Below are 15,128 nucleotides of genomic sequence, written 5' to 3'. Positions count from 1 at the left end.
CTCTGCTTATATAGGTAATAGGTAAAGTAATCCAAGTCCCCCCTGGGTATTTCTTCAGCATTACTCTTTATATCTATCCTCTCCCTATTTATAACTTAACACATCAAGTTTTCCGTTGTGTTTAGTTTAGTTTCTTTCATTCGTTTTGTGTTTTCATGTATGTGTTTCATGTTTGTTTTCATTAATATTCTGTGGTTGATAAGTAACTACATATTACGACGCTCTCTAGGTGTACCTGAAGGCTTCATGGATGTACTGAGCACTGAGCCCTCTGGTGGACATGGCGGGTAAAAACACCGCAGTCCCCGTTGTCAAGGAACTGCGTCCTCGGTTACTGTCATGGAGAGACTGTACACAGACAGGCTGCAGGTCAAACAGCCAGGAAAGTGACAACTTAGCCTGATTATTTCTCACCTTTTTAAACGAACTAAGAGCCCGTCATTCTCCGGGAGAAGCTGCTGCGATGTGGATTCGAAAATTTCCGTTGCAAGTTGATCTTCTTCGCCCTGAAAATGGTTGAATGAGTTTGAAAGGAGTTCGGCTGACGTTAGCTAAAAAAAAGAGCCAGCAAGCCTAGTTAGCGGCTAACGTTAGCAACTCTGCTGGGAGCTGAACCTTTTATGTCTGCCAGGTGTCAGCCTCTGAGGATGCAAGTTCTTCAAGAAAACTTCTTTTACCACTCGTATCCTAAAAACGTTTAGTTATTCCTGTAGAGTTATAGAAATGTGTATATATTAGCTACATGTCCATATACACCTGCGTTAAAGCTAATGTAGAGAAGTTGCTCAGTTAACCACTGACACTGTAATAGATTACCAGTGGTGGAAACAGTACTGAAAATCTGCTCTAAGGTGGAAGTAACCTACTTAAATTTTACTCCAAAACAAGTTATTTAAAAAAAATAATTACTCAGGTGCATTAGTTCCTTTTTAACAGCTTATGTTTAATGTATTATCAATAGCAGGCATTAGAGTTGGGCAATATATCAATATTATGTTGATTTCATAATATGAGACTAGATATGGTCTTAGGTTTTGGATATCCGTTAAATAATGATATGGCATAACTTAAATGTTATGTTTCCTGTGTTTAAAGGCTTCATTACGTTAGAGGCTGTTCTAGCTGTTCTGTTATTTGCTTTGACCTACTTAGTCATCATATCAAAATTGTGTTAGCTTCTTGGGAAAGCATCAATAGTCATCCCTACAATATTGTCGCAATATCAATATTGAGGTGTTTGACCAAAAATATTGTGGTTTAATTTTGTTCGTATTGCTTAGACCTGAGATAATCATATGTTTGCACTAATTTAGAATTTGAGAGAACATGTGTATATCAAGATATATTGTATATCACTGAGTATCCTAAAAATAATATTATTTAATAGATGTATCACTAAGCCTTATTGCCTGTAAAACTGCAGATGAAAAGTTAAGATATTATTTCAAATTGTAGGCCTACTCATTTGTGAATTATGATTTTAAAACTAGTCAATTAGATTACATAGTGTAATGCATACTTAAGTAAGAGTAAAATTACAGACATGAAAAAATACTTAAAGTTCCAGTAGGCTACTCAAAAAAAAAAAATTACATTGGAGTGAGTAGTGGTAATTCATTGCTTCCACCCTTGTATATAACTACCTGTCATAATTCATGAGACTTAAATAATCTTAATCACCTTTCGTTCTCTGAAGACAAAGGTTACATTCAGGTGTCACATACAGCATCTATTATCTGTCATAGAACTGCCCTCCTTAGCTGCTCTGTTCCAGAAATTCGAGGTTGGGAGCTGATCGTGGCCTCGAAAATGAAAGGCAGCTTTTGGTTGAAGAGCAGAAGTTATGCAGAGCCCAAGCCCGCAAATTCTCTCTGGAAACCAACCGACGCAGGAAGTCAGTTTTACTGTTCATTAATTATGCATTTTGTTGTGGTTGTTGTTGTTTTATTTTCACACTAACAGGATGTATCCTTTCAGTTCAAACTACTGCCTGCATCCTGCAGCCCACATCTCCCTTAGAATATATTTGTAAATTAAAAGCAGTGTCCATTTCTTCCTGGAAGCAGATGCTACCTCACTGGTGTACAGTATGCACCTCCTGGAAAGACAGCTTATGGTTCTGTCCTCGGCTTAGCACCTTGAGGCATGGATGGTGTTGACAGGATTTTGCAGTCTAGACCTGGAAATAGATCTGCTGGCCCAGAGGGTAACTGTGGGCCAGAGCAGTGTATGAAACAGTCACCTCTCTGACAACTAAGCTGCCAAGTTCAGCACCATATGAGGCTCAAATCCAAACAGAGATATTAATAACCTTCTAAATTTGTGTTTTCTATAGTTATCAGCAGAAGCTAAAAGGGAGTGTTCCTCTATTTAGACTAAGAGCTTGAAAGAGTAGGTTAATACTAGGATAGCTGCAGATCTATTGTGTAATATCAGCTAGAGAGATTTTGGTTTCACAGAGGCAGGTGATGATTGTCTTATTTCCTACAATGTAGGTTAACAGTGCAACAGCTTAACACATTTGTGTATAAGAACAAAAACCTACAAATGAGGGACAAATTAAAGGAGGCAGATAGGAGATAGGCGGAAAGGAGGTGGATCCCTTTAACATTACACAAACTAGAACTTGAAGAATCTCCAACAGATAACTGTGTCATTAACAAAAACTTTGTGCACTGATCAAACTTTTACAGACTTCAGAGTTGAGAAAGATAATTTTTATACATCAACACATTGATTCTGGTAACTGAGTATATTTGCATGTTTATGTTTATATTTTTTAATAGTTAATAGATAAATTCCCACAAAAATTGTGACTCATATCACAAAATATATCATTATATAGATCATACCATAATTCAAAAATTGGAGTTGTCCACAAAGGTACATTTATAAATAAATCAGGTAGGTTTAAGGTATTTTTAATAGAACAGATATGTGTTAACTAAACGCTTGACCTATTTTTGTTCTGGTTCTCAATGCTGTTTAAAATTTCAAACCACTCTTGTTGACATTGATTACCATTATATTTTAATCCATAAAACAAACAAACAAACAAAAAACACATTAAAGCTGAACTTGATTGACCCTACTGATGTTGCCAGTGGCTTCCTCTGTGAATCCAGTAGTGAGTGTTAGTTTTAATTTATTAATGACTGTGTTGGAAACACATCTCTAGGAACAGACTCAGGTTTCTGTATCTAAAACACGTCCAGTCCACATTTAATCAGTTAAAATGTCCCTCAGGTTCATGCTCTGCTCTTCTTCATGGCTCAGGGCTCTGGAGGAAAGACGGAAGCAGTGGGACGTGCAGGAGCAACGGCTGCGACAAAACATCCTGCAGCAGCGCAGACAGCGAGTACAGGATGCAACCGAGCGTTTCCAAAGAGCCCATCTACCTCCTTCTCAGAGATACAGACAATGTTAGTGATGTATCTTACATATGTCCATTAGAACTGATAAATAATGCACAATAGTTTTGACACGTCTGTTTGTTTGTTTGTTTGTTTGTTCTTTGTGGTGATTTAGCTTACAGGAGAAATGCCCCAAATATTGAAGATGCACTCAGTCAAATTCAAGGCACTTTGAGTTCCTCTCTCTTGTCCAGCAACTCTAACATTAGCAGGTAAAATAAAAAAGTCAGATTAATAATTATGTCATTCTTCACGTGTCCCACATGCTTAAAATAGCCATGTCACTGCTGGATTGAATTGCTGGATTGAATTATATCCACATATCCAGATTCTGGGGTTACTTGTGTTAATAAATTTCAATTTTCAATATTTTTTTTATGTGTAGACATTTTTCATGGCTGGAGAAGTTATATATGTTATTTATATTTCTCTTTAAGAAGCTGCACTCCCTCTCCTAAGCCTCCCACAGTTTCTAAATCCTCCCATCGCCAAGCACTCTCAGCTATGGAGGCCTACACTAAACTGCTTCAGGAGCAAAGCATGACCTGCTTCAGAAACAGTCAACAAACTGAAAAGACACAAGAGAAACAACAGGATCACAGTCCGCAGGTAAACAAAATGTTTTCAGGCATTCTTTGATTTTCACCCTCAACTATTTTTTTTTAAAGGTATTGCATTTTTTTGTAATTTCATCCCTCCCCTTTGCTGTATAGGGATGCTTTATGTTGTAAGATGCTGTTTAGTCACTTACACACGTATGCACTCACCCCATCAATACTGTATGTCAGTGCAGTGACCGTTGTTGCTCCCAGACTGCAGTTTATCAGGCAGTCTTTATTATTGATGATGTTAAAGCAGCTCCAAGGAATTTTAATACTGTGGGGACAAAAAGTAGTATCGTCTCCACTGCCATAACCACAAAATATGACATTTAAAAAATTAAATCATCAAAAAATAATCTCCTCCTGTTTCTTTTTAAGTGGAAACTTAAATTTTTGCCTGGGAAAATGTAAATATGGGCTCTCCCAGTCTGTCTAAATCATTTAATCTGATTTCAAGGAGAATCTGACCCGGTAGCAGCCATTAAGAATTACAATAAAGAAATTGCCAGTCTTTCCACTGATGGTCTTGTTTTCTTATGTAGGTCATACAGAGGCATCGGTATTAAATTGAGCTGGTTTCATAACCAGTTAAAAACTCCTGGTAGTACATACAAGTACTTTCTTGTACTTGGTTCTTACTTGCCATTTTATTACATTTTAGAAGTTGTTAAGGATGAAAGCAGAGTCTACTTGGAACTCTCTGTAGAGTTGTCCTTCTGTTTCTGTCCTAAAATATCCATTAACATGGTCAGATGAGCAGTTTATTAGAAATACAATTAGTGGCAAGACAAGCTGAAGAAGTAACTGAAATGAAATCTTGGACCTTAATTTTCTGGGATTCAATTTTACACAAAGGCCAATTGTAGACACTAGAGAGTCAAACTAACTACAAGTACTCTTGCTTCTGCATTTGAGTAGTTTTTCATGCGCATGGACCATTTGAAATACTCCTCAGTTTCACTCTAATCAATTTATCAAAGCATTGAACTTGCTTTAAGTTGTTTATTTGCACTTGCAACAGTCACAGAGCAGCATTATCATTGATTTGGAGTTGCGTTCAAGGGAAATATTTGGCTCTTTAGACCCAAAATGCTCCACTGGGTTCACTAGCTAGTTTTAAACTGCATTTGTCTGATATTTGGTGCTGAGCAGGTAGCTCGCTTATACAACCACAGCTCATGTACAACAAGAGCTGCCTGCTGTGGTTGTGCATGAACAATGAGAGGGGTAAGAGTGAGTCAGAACAGTTAAGTTGCAAGTTGGACAGACTCAGCACCGCCTGAGAGCTGGAGTCAGTCCCTGGCACTGTACAGTGGCTGCTCACTGCTCCTAATACAAATTCAGAATGCCATTCACTATATACAGTTGTATGCTGTACTGCGTATGTGACTAATAAACATGATGTACTTTTACCTTTACCTTTGAGTTCAAACTGACCACAAAGCTCCTTAAATCTGAGGAGAGCTGCAGATTTAGATGATAATCTTCTGTAGGTTCATGTAACCATGAACAAACCGTTTCACATTTTCACATTGTTTTCACATCGTCATCTTATACATTATTATTATAGAAATATTATATATGGTCACTTCATCTATCTGTTCATCCAGTTGTTTTCTACACTTATTCTGTTGTTTTCATAACTTGATGTAAACTTCACAATTCCACTGCAGGATGATATATTGAATCTGGGTATACTTTAAGATAAAGTATACATTTTTCCATTTTTTACATTGTGATTAGGGTATCAGGCAGTTTAAAGGCCTGTTTTTATCGCACCCTACACAAGTAGACCTCTAGGGGGCAGCACCGTGACATAAGCCCTGCCCTACACCTGGAATATTATGGTTGCCACATGCTTCAGCACCCTCTGGTGAAGTGTGTGTGTGTGTGTGTGTGTGTGTGTGTGTGTGTGTGTGTGTGTGTGTGTGTGTGTGAGAGAGAGAGAGAATAGTTGCTTCAGAAACTTTATATTTTGTGACAGAGGATATTGAAAAAAAAATCTGTTTTTTTTTTTAAGTAAAAAATGAAAGTGAAAAAAAATCTGCCACCATTAATGGCAGAGACAGCACAAGCAGATGCTTTTTAATGTGGGACTTGAATTGATATGCTTGAATGAGCCTCTGTATTCTCTCAAAATAGTACTGATATTTGCATAAAATATCTTGGTGGAATATCCCCTCTCTCACACCTGACGTTTGCATGTTACAGGTGTGCTGATCCAGTAGCATTCAAGAACATTTCACTAAACCTTGTTCACAGATACATCTCTGCTCTCTTGTTACTGCTGTGATATCAGAGCTTCGTAAACAAACTCTGGCATAAATAGCACCTTTTATGTCCAGCATCTGATTTAAAATCACCCAAGAAAGTGAAGTGGGATCTCATGGCCACAAAAATAGACAAGAGTCTGATCCCTGTGCTTGATCAGGGTAGTTTTCAACTACCTGAGTTTATCTTTTTACAACAACAATTTACAGTTTTACATATGAACTACAGGCCTCCAAGCATACAAAACACCTACATAATCAAATTTCTCAGATGATAGAACTTTCATCATGAGCTTAAATTATCTTACACAGTTTAGTTGTGCTTCCCACCAATGAAAAAATCATTTTGTACAGAAATGGGATAGATATAGAGATAAGTGAGAGAAAGTTAACATAAAAAGCTCTTTTACTCTGTGAGATTCAAGAATTGGTGAGAAGAAATTAAAACATTTAAGAGACATTTAAGTCACTTTGAGAGAGACGAGTGGTTCATAAACACAGTAGCCCTCAATTTCTTTACATTCTCCCCACACCTAGTTATATTTGGAAAATGTAAATCATGCTATTATTATTTTCTACTCATTACCTCTGTTTTGCTCCCATATTTCAGGACACCGCCCACCTGTCTGATTGCTTCAATTCTGAAAGCCTTTCAAGTAAAGACAGTTTGGAGAATGAAGACCCCAACCACAACACAAAAAGTCTACAGTGTTCCTATTCATCACTCTTACTTGACTCAGAGAAGAACCATCAAAACCTCAGAAAACAAAATAATATGTATCCAGCATCAGATGTAACTCTGTCACCGATGATGCTTCTTGGTGATAATTCACCCCAAGCAAGAAAACTGCATGAACCCAAGCAGAAAAAAACAGAGGACTCTGAAGAAATTAACAATAAGATGCACACATCTAAGGCTTCTTGGGGGTTCACATCTGTTGACAAAACACCTAAAACAGAAACCCAACCTGCTCTGCACAATTGCAACTTATTAAGTCTTTGTGAAATTATTAGTGCAGACCCAGAGCACTTAGAGGTTAACTCCCCACAAAACAGTCCCAGTGACAACATCATCATTACAAATGGAGCTGCTCCCAGCTACACAGCACTTAAGTCCCCATGTCCTAAACAAGAGACTCTGTTGGATCTCAGGCAGCAGAGCGTCTATGACGACAGACAATTAAAACATCTGTCAGCTACAGAAATCCTTTTGCCTGCCAAAAATGGCAACAGCAAAGACATTTTGTTTGGGTCTCCCCCAAAGCCAAATATTTTCTTGAACGATAGCACAACAGATAACGCATCACAAGGAGGAACTCTTCTGCAAGCAGGAAAAGAAATCCACTATCTGTCATCCCAGAAAGAGCCTAGTACGTCCATAAACAATCTCAATAAGGTTTCAAACTCAGAGCCCAAAACTGAGAAGTCCATTAATACAGCATCTCTGCAGCACACATGCTTGTCTAACATTCAGTCAGAAACTCTTAAGTGCCTTAAGAGTCCTGAGGAGGAAGTCGAAAAATTGCCTGTTTCAGTGGGGACATCTCATTCAGTATGTGAAGTCAGATTCATTAAAGGAATCCTTAAAAAGCAGTCGAAATATATGTCAGGGGATAACACACGTGTGTTTGGCTCAGGACATTTGATTTTTGCAAAACAAGTAGCTTTAGCAATCAGAGATAGTGTTGAGTTGACCAGGGCAAAAACCAAGGACATGGAGGGCCACAACACTGTTAAAAAGAAGTTACGTTGGTTTGACGAGGTGGAAAAAGAGGACAAAAAACAGGACATAATGAAGCAAATTAAAAGCAAATATTCCGATATTTGTCAGTTCCATAACAGCTCAGAGGACCACCAGCTAAGTCTCACCACAGTCTCAGGGGCTTCCAAGACTGGCCCCGGCATGACCCCTCAGGCCTCCACTGGTTATCACTTTACAAAGCAAGCGTGGACAGATGTTGGGGTTCAAGTAAGCTTGCCCCAGGAACGAGCAGACGAGGTCAAGGTGCTGTGGAGCAGCACCAGGACCGGTGGCCCCAGGGTCCCCCGGAGAGAGCGTTCTGCCAGAGCTGGAGCGGTTCCTGTTTCCTCGCGGACTAGAAAGGGCACCGTCATACGACCTCAGTCTGCCACCGAGGTGAGTCAGATTGCCAAAACCCAAGGGAAGGTCATGGTGCCCCGCCCACCTCCTAGGATGGAATCAGTGGAAGAAAAGACACAGTGCATCACTAAGACTCCATATGCCATGGATCATCCGAGTGTCAACTGTAAACAAGCTCTGGCTGTAGAGCCAGCCTTACACAGGAACAACTCAGAGGGCTTTTTCTCACCTTATATACATCATGTAATCAGAACTGATAGTACTGTGATGTACACACCACTGCCACCCTCGTATATCAGCGCTGTCTCAGAGGGCAACATGAAGGAGGCGCCCAGCTCAGGTCATCAGGAAACTCAGGGCTGCAGTAGAAGAAGAGAGATGGTGTACAATGAAAAAGGCCTCTGTTTAGATTGCACTCCCACAGACGAGGAGATCTCACAGCTCTGGCACGGTGTTCGCAGTGCTTTAGCCACCAAGGAAGGTAATGTATATTTTGGCTGACAGCCACTCACACAGCTTAGACTCGGTTTGTGCGTGCAGAGATGTGTCAGTTAGATTTTCATGCAGTTTCTCTCAAGCTTATTTGTCTCTAAGCATTAGGTATCAGACTTAAGGCTACAGGTCCTTAAGGCTACAGGTCCTTAAAGGGATACTTCAGATTTTTTTCAAGTATTGTTGTGTCAGGTACATATCGATAGTCAATGTGTTACCCTACAATGAGGTGAGTGTGCCCCCAGTTTGGAGAAACAGCAGGAGTAGGAAGCTAAGCAATGTACTGCTGTGGACAGGGTCAGCAGCAAACTGTATTTAGCTACCTAAAAATAGGCCCACCTAAAAAAAATCTATACCAGTTTAATTGTGTACTATGTTCAGAATATTTTCACTGCTTTACTGATCTGTGACGCAGCCCTTTCCAGTAAGAAACTGCCATCACAACAAACCAAACTCCACTGGCAAAATCAGTAATTTTACCTTTCTGAATACACCAGGTGCTGGTCTACCACCTCGAACTGGTAGTTTGTTTGTGTTATTGTGTGATTAAAAGGTTAGTTTGGATTCACCAAAATCACACAGTAACACAAACTAATTAACCAATTGATGCAGCGGTAGACTAGCAATTCCCATATTCTCAAGGTAAAATTACCAATTTTACCAATGGAGTCAGGTGGTTGTTTTATTTATATAATGGTCATTTCCCATTAGAAAAGACTGTCTGACAGCAAGGCAAAGCACTGAAAATATTAATTAAATTAAATATAGCCATACTATTTTTTTTAGGAGGATAAAATATGCTTTGCTGCTGACCCTGTCCACAGCAGTACATTGCTTAGCTTCCTACACAAACTCCCTGCTGCTTCTACAGTCTTCTACAGTCTTCCTGACTGCCATCTAATCTAGTAATACATTGACTATGGATACCTCATATAACCCCACTTCCAAAAAAATCCAAACTACCCCTTTAAAAAGTCTTGAATTCACATTTAGTAAGGAACAACCTTAAAAAGTCTAAATTCAATAAAAGTATAAATTCTATTCGTGTTTGAGACTGTGGGCCTCCCCACAGCCAGAGCCTGACAAAAAAGCACCCAGCAGGAGGACTGTCATAGTGATTAATGTCATTAAGGACAAATAAAACATTTTCAAACTTTGAACTGACAATATAAGTTTTTCCTCAGAAGAGTACGCTTTCTTTCCACATTTGATGTTTATCAAAATTGACCTTAAGTTTCATTAAACGGTGGCATTATCAATTCAATCATGTCTAAAAAAGACCCCAAAAGCCTTCTGCCTTACAATAGCCTGTTGTCTGCATCGTTGCAAGCCTGCACCAGTCTGTCCCGTGCTGCTATCAGCAGTCTTTAGAGCAGCAGCCAACGATTATTTTGATAATCAGTTAATCATTTTGAGACATTTTATAGAGAAAAACTAATTATTATTTTATGGTTTCTTCAGTCCTCTAGGACAGGAAACTAAATATCTCTAGGTTGTGGACAAATAATCAACATTAACATTGCCATTTTCTGATATTTTATGGACCAAACAACTTATCAATTAATCAAAAAAAAAAATTGTCAGATTAATTGATAAAGAGAATAATCGTTGGTTGTGCAGCCCTAATAGTATTATCAGCTGGGTGGCTGATAAAACTATTAGGTCTTCTTTCTTACCCCTTCTACTGAAGAGATCAAAACCTAAAAGTAAACCACTATTTCCCAGTGCATCAAACAATGTTACAATGTTATTTTGTTCCTGTAATATAATTGCTTAATTTGAGATTGTTTATACATTCGCATACTACTGTTTAAAATGGTACAGTTAAACAGATCCAGGTCGAGCTGCACAATTTAGACAAAATATTCAATGTTACTTGAGACCAACAACATTTACAGTAAAATGTTATAAAGTGGCATCTTTATCATGCTTATTGCCTTTTAGGTCACAAACTAATCTATGTTGTTTTCTCTTTCAAGTGTGCTTTCTCAATCTGGCTAACCTTTAAGTCAACAGAGTGTGTGTCCACAATATTACAGCTATCTTTTAATGTGTTCTGGTCTATGACACTTGTTTGGAAAATTGCTGCACATGTGCAGTTCTTATTCACAAGTTTAACATTATCTGTTGTGGTTTTCAGTCATCTTTATTGCCACTGAAGATGGAAATTATTGTCTCCTCTTTAGAGGACAACAGGGGCCTGAGTTCACCACATGCCAGTTAAAATGATCATTTAGATGAATCTAGTTATGTTTTTTAATGTTATTTTAACCTGATCGAGGTCTAAAGGACAGAGGGAGTTGCACACTGTACATATGGTAAAAACCCCTCAGGCAAATTGTGACTTTTTTTATTTTAGGCTATATAAATAACATGTGACTTGACTTGACATGACGTGACTTTAATGATTTCAGTAAATGCATCTTCTTTCAGTAAAAAACAAGCTTACAAGACAGGCCCTAGAGAGTGGGCGAGTTGGGAGGAAAACCTGTGTGGAGCAGAGCAGACAGCCTCCTGGCTCAGGGAACAGAAGGTTTCCTCAGCCCTCTCAGGTACACGCATGCAGTTGCCCTGTGGGGAGGAAGAGTGCGAATAATTACTGCAGATCAGTAAATGGGTGTGTGATTGAACTTGTTGAATCAGTTTTGTAGTGCCTTTCATGCTGTCCTTAGTGTTGGTAAAACTGAGTTTGACGCTATGATTTATGCCTCTCAAGACAAGACTTTCCGGATGGACTTGAGTTGTCAGCATTTTACAAAAAATAAGCGTTGATGCTTAATGTTTTTGTTTACAACTTGCCCTACCTGTTATTGTGCCTTATGCCTACAACCTATAATTTTTGCAGTGTACTATAGCCTTAATATTATCTAAGGAAGACTAAAGACTTAAATGTCTTAACATGTGTTTATTTTGTTCTGTCTAGCCAACAAAACAGACCACAGATCAAGGCAGACAATTGTCCAATACTCACAACATGGCCTTTCCAGATAAAGGTATTGTTTTCGCTGTGTGTCTGTGTTTAAGTTTCTTTGACTGGGTTGCACCAACAAAAAATAATTTTATCAAAGGGAAGTACTAATCAGAGTTTATCAAAACAAGGTTTAAAAGACTAAATGAAGATTTAAATTATGAGAAGGTCTGTTGCTAAATTTGCTAGGTTTAATAAACCCAAGTTCAGTGATGTAGATGGAGTGATGGAGATGCCTGTCTATCCAAGTTAAAATAAATAAATATATTTGAGTGCTGTCAGGACATAGCTAGTAAGCATAAAAGAGGTGGAAAACTGTTAACTTTCAGTTGCTCTGTATTCCTTAACAAAACATTGCATTGTTTTCTTGCTAGCTAAAAAGTGAAAAAAGTTATATTGTTTGCTAGGTTGCTTAAAAGTTAACAATGCAAAACTGTATTGTTTGCAAGTGAGCCATAACATAAAAAAAAACGACAACAAAAAATGTTGCGTTGTTTGCTAGCTAGATAAACGGTTACCAAAATGTTACATTGTTTGCTACCTGACTAAAAAGTTTTTTAAAAATTCTCGTCCTTTAAGAAGAACTTGTTGTCCAAATTATAAACTGGCATGAAAGAAAGAAGAGACATGTAATGAAACTTAGTTGGCTTGAGTTTTACCCTTAACTTTATATGAAAAACTTGATTGTTTTGCGCAATCCACCTGAACAAGGCAGCCATTTAAAAAGTTAAACATCAACAAAGTTTAGAGTAAAAACCTAAACTGTAGTTTGAAGAGGTTTAAATGTTAATCCTTGTTGGTGCAACCCAGCCTATGAGCATTAAAACAAACATAATGTCTATAAACAACAGTATTATGAAAGTATCTGTCCTCTGTCAAGATCAATCATATTTTACACATAAATGCATAAAAACACAACAACAGAAGTAAAGTGTAAACAGCTGAGAATTCACCCCCGTGTTGTGACTTTGCCTGTGCTCTCAGGTTTGGAGAGTGCGGCCCAGTTACACCTGGCTGAAGTGCGTGCTGAAGGCCTCCTGGAAGAAAGGGATATTGTGGCTGCCATGGAAACAGCCAAAACACAGAGGCCTGGCACGGTGCAGCAGCACAGCCAACAGCAGGGACCCACCACCATTTCCTTAGAAGAGAAGAAAATCCTCCTCTCTCTGGACAGACTCAACCACCAGCTGTTCTGTGAGCACTTTGTAAAGGCTGTTTGCAGTAGGCCAGAGCTGGTCGACTAGATCGTTGCCATCTGGATACAACACAGGTATTAATATGTTGTCATTTCAATGTAGGATAACCCCTCCTACCTGTTACTGTTTGTAGGTGTGCGGGAACATGTGGGGGGTAATGCTGGCACGCGTGGCCTTGTACTTATTGATGGACCCTCTGTGAGTATGAATTTCTAAGGGATTCACTGCTTGTCTCAGCATATAAGACTGACTGTTCACCACGTTTTATTACTTACCCTCCTCTTCTGTTTTCAGACGAGGGAAGTGAAAGTCACAAACAGTCACAAGCACCGTGCATCCTCGGCCAACTACCACACTCGATACCAGAAGAAAGTGAATTAAGGCATGTGTGGTCCACAGTGGTCTTCTCTCCCATCAGTGCATTTCCCCTGTCTTGTGTCATACTGTATAACCAACCACTAAACTGGATTTATTCTCTATATCTCAGAGTTCAGCCACAAAGGATTGTAGAGACAATAAAACATATGAGCTAAACTGGAGCAAACTTAATTTTGAAGTTGGTAGGTTGATTTTAGTTTTGTATATTCGTCATCTGCATGGACAGCAACACATCTCAAAAAATCCTTTTACCTCTTGTTGAGCCACCTACTACTAAGTAAATTTTAAGTGCCTATGAAAATTATACTAGCTTCAGTTTGTTTTTATTTCACATTTCATGACAAGAATTGACCAAAAAATATAGGCTTATACAAGTTATTTTTTTCAAAGCTGTTTTAGTCTTTATTTATTTTATATCGTAATTTGACAAACTCTTTTGAGATCATATCGGCGCTGAACTGAATAAAACTTAGTACTGATAAACTGACTGGGCACCGTGTGTTTGACAGTTAAAGTGTTTCCTCAATGATGCGTAGCACAGTCAATAACTAGACTAAGGACCGGAAATGGTTTGTAGAGAGAGGTGTCGCAATGTTGAAGGTGTGTTTGCCTTTTTTTGATGGCTCCAGAAAGGACGATTATGTCTTGTGCGGTCGACTCAACCTACTGGCTCAACAAGGTGAGCCTCTGCCAGAGGGCTTCCTCCTTCTGTTGCAATTGCATCTACCCTGAACTTTACTCTTGCTTTAGGTCCCATTTATCAGTCTAACATCAGTAGACTAGGTGTATTTTATTATAGTAGTTTAAAAAATAAAAAAAAGGTTATTAATTAAATGTCTCTTTATCTCCCTTGCCAAAAAATAGGTGCATCAAGACAAAAAGTTGCAGGGATTATTGATGTGAGTTCATTTGCCCCTCCCTCACCAGCGTGTCTGGCTTTGCCCTTCAGTTGGCCTGTTAGGACTTGCTCCAAAAGGTGGAGGAAGCCCAAGCTCATTTGAAGAGGCAGGCTCCCATCAGTGATGAAACTTTTTTTTTTCTTTTTTTTTTTTTGGTTTAACTGCAGGTTTCTGGTTCTATACATGCATACATTCTTGAGTGTTTCAACAAGGGGCTGTAAATAATGATGAGACTGTGGTGTCTTCCCATCATGTAGAGTCATGCACCATCCCCTTGTTATCTTACACCAAAACTGAGAACAGACACAAAGAGAGACAATATGTTCAGCTTTGGTGTGTGATGACGCCTGCAGCAGCAGGAGCCTTTGACGAGTCGTGTGCAAAGAGATTCTCTGGTAAAAAGGACAAAAGATGTCCACGGTGGTTATCTGAGGAGGGACATCAATGTCACTTCTAAGCCAATGGGCTTAGGGTCATCAGAGAGGAAAAACACTGACAGTCTGGATAGGTCAATGCTGATATTTAACTTATTTAAGTGTTCCTGAATAAAAAAAACATGTCCAGCAGAAACAACCAGGCCTCATTTACTGTATTTATGTAAAAGAACAATATTAAAGTAAAAACCATCATGTTGCTTGCATCTGAATGAATGCACATGCACAGATAAACAAAACTGTCAAGTCATGCACAGTTAAAGTTCATCTATTGCAAACTATCTGCACAGCATGGACCAACTTTTCATCACAATGCTCTACTGCAGGTTGTCTCCGAAATCTGTTCCCTTTGGCCTACTACCGTTAATGTTCCAA

At 38.7% G+C, this 15,128-nt stretch overlaps 1 protein-coding gene across 1 annotated transcript; it reads left to right on the top strand.

The window, feature by feature from the left end:
- Window positions 1–280: 280 nt before the first annotated feature.
- On the top strand, window positions 281–13,903 carry cep126 (centrosomal protein 126). Its single transcript, XM_084716290.1, has 11 exons — window positions 281–330; window positions 1,775–1,894; window positions 3,277–3,422; window positions 3,529–3,625; window positions 3,851–4,022; window positions 6,896–8,867; window positions 11,312–11,430; window positions 11,802–11,871; window positions 12,831–13,040; window positions 13,176–13,240; window positions 13,337–13,903. Exons 1-11 carry the CDS (start codon window positions 281–283, stop codon window positions 13,421–13,423), a joined length of 3,108 nt encoding a protein of 1,035 aa, XP_084572416.1. The 3' UTR covers window positions 13,424–13,903.
- Window positions 13,904–15,128: the final 1,225 nt, after the last annotated feature.

The sequence above is a fragment of the Lutjanus erythropterus genome, chromosome 4 (assembly GCF_056507025.1).
Source record: "Lutjanus erythropterus isolate fLutEry1 chromosome 4, fLutEry1.hap2, whole genome shotgun sequence".
Lineage (NCBI taxonomy): Eukaryota > Metazoa > Chordata > Actinopteri > Lutjaniformes > Lutjanidae > Lutjanus > Lutjanus erythropterus.
The sequence above is the reverse complement of the archived record's forward strand: the minus strand, read 5'-3'. Positions and strand labels throughout refer to the sequence as shown.

Bases quoted from the DNA above. Each gene is read 5' to 3' on its own strand.
- cep126 (XM_084716290.1), top strand. From the start codon at position 281: ATGGCGGGTAAAAACACCGCAGTCCCCGTTGTCAAGGAACTGCGTCCT. The intron at 331-1,774 runs GTTACTGTCATG...GCTCTGTTCCAG, and splicing joins GTCAAGGAACTGCGTCCTCG to AAATTCGAGGTTGGGAGCTG. The intron at 4,023-6,895 runs GTAAACAAAATG...CCCATATTTCAG, and splicing joins AACAGGATCACAGTCCGCAG to GACACCGCCCACCTGTCTGA.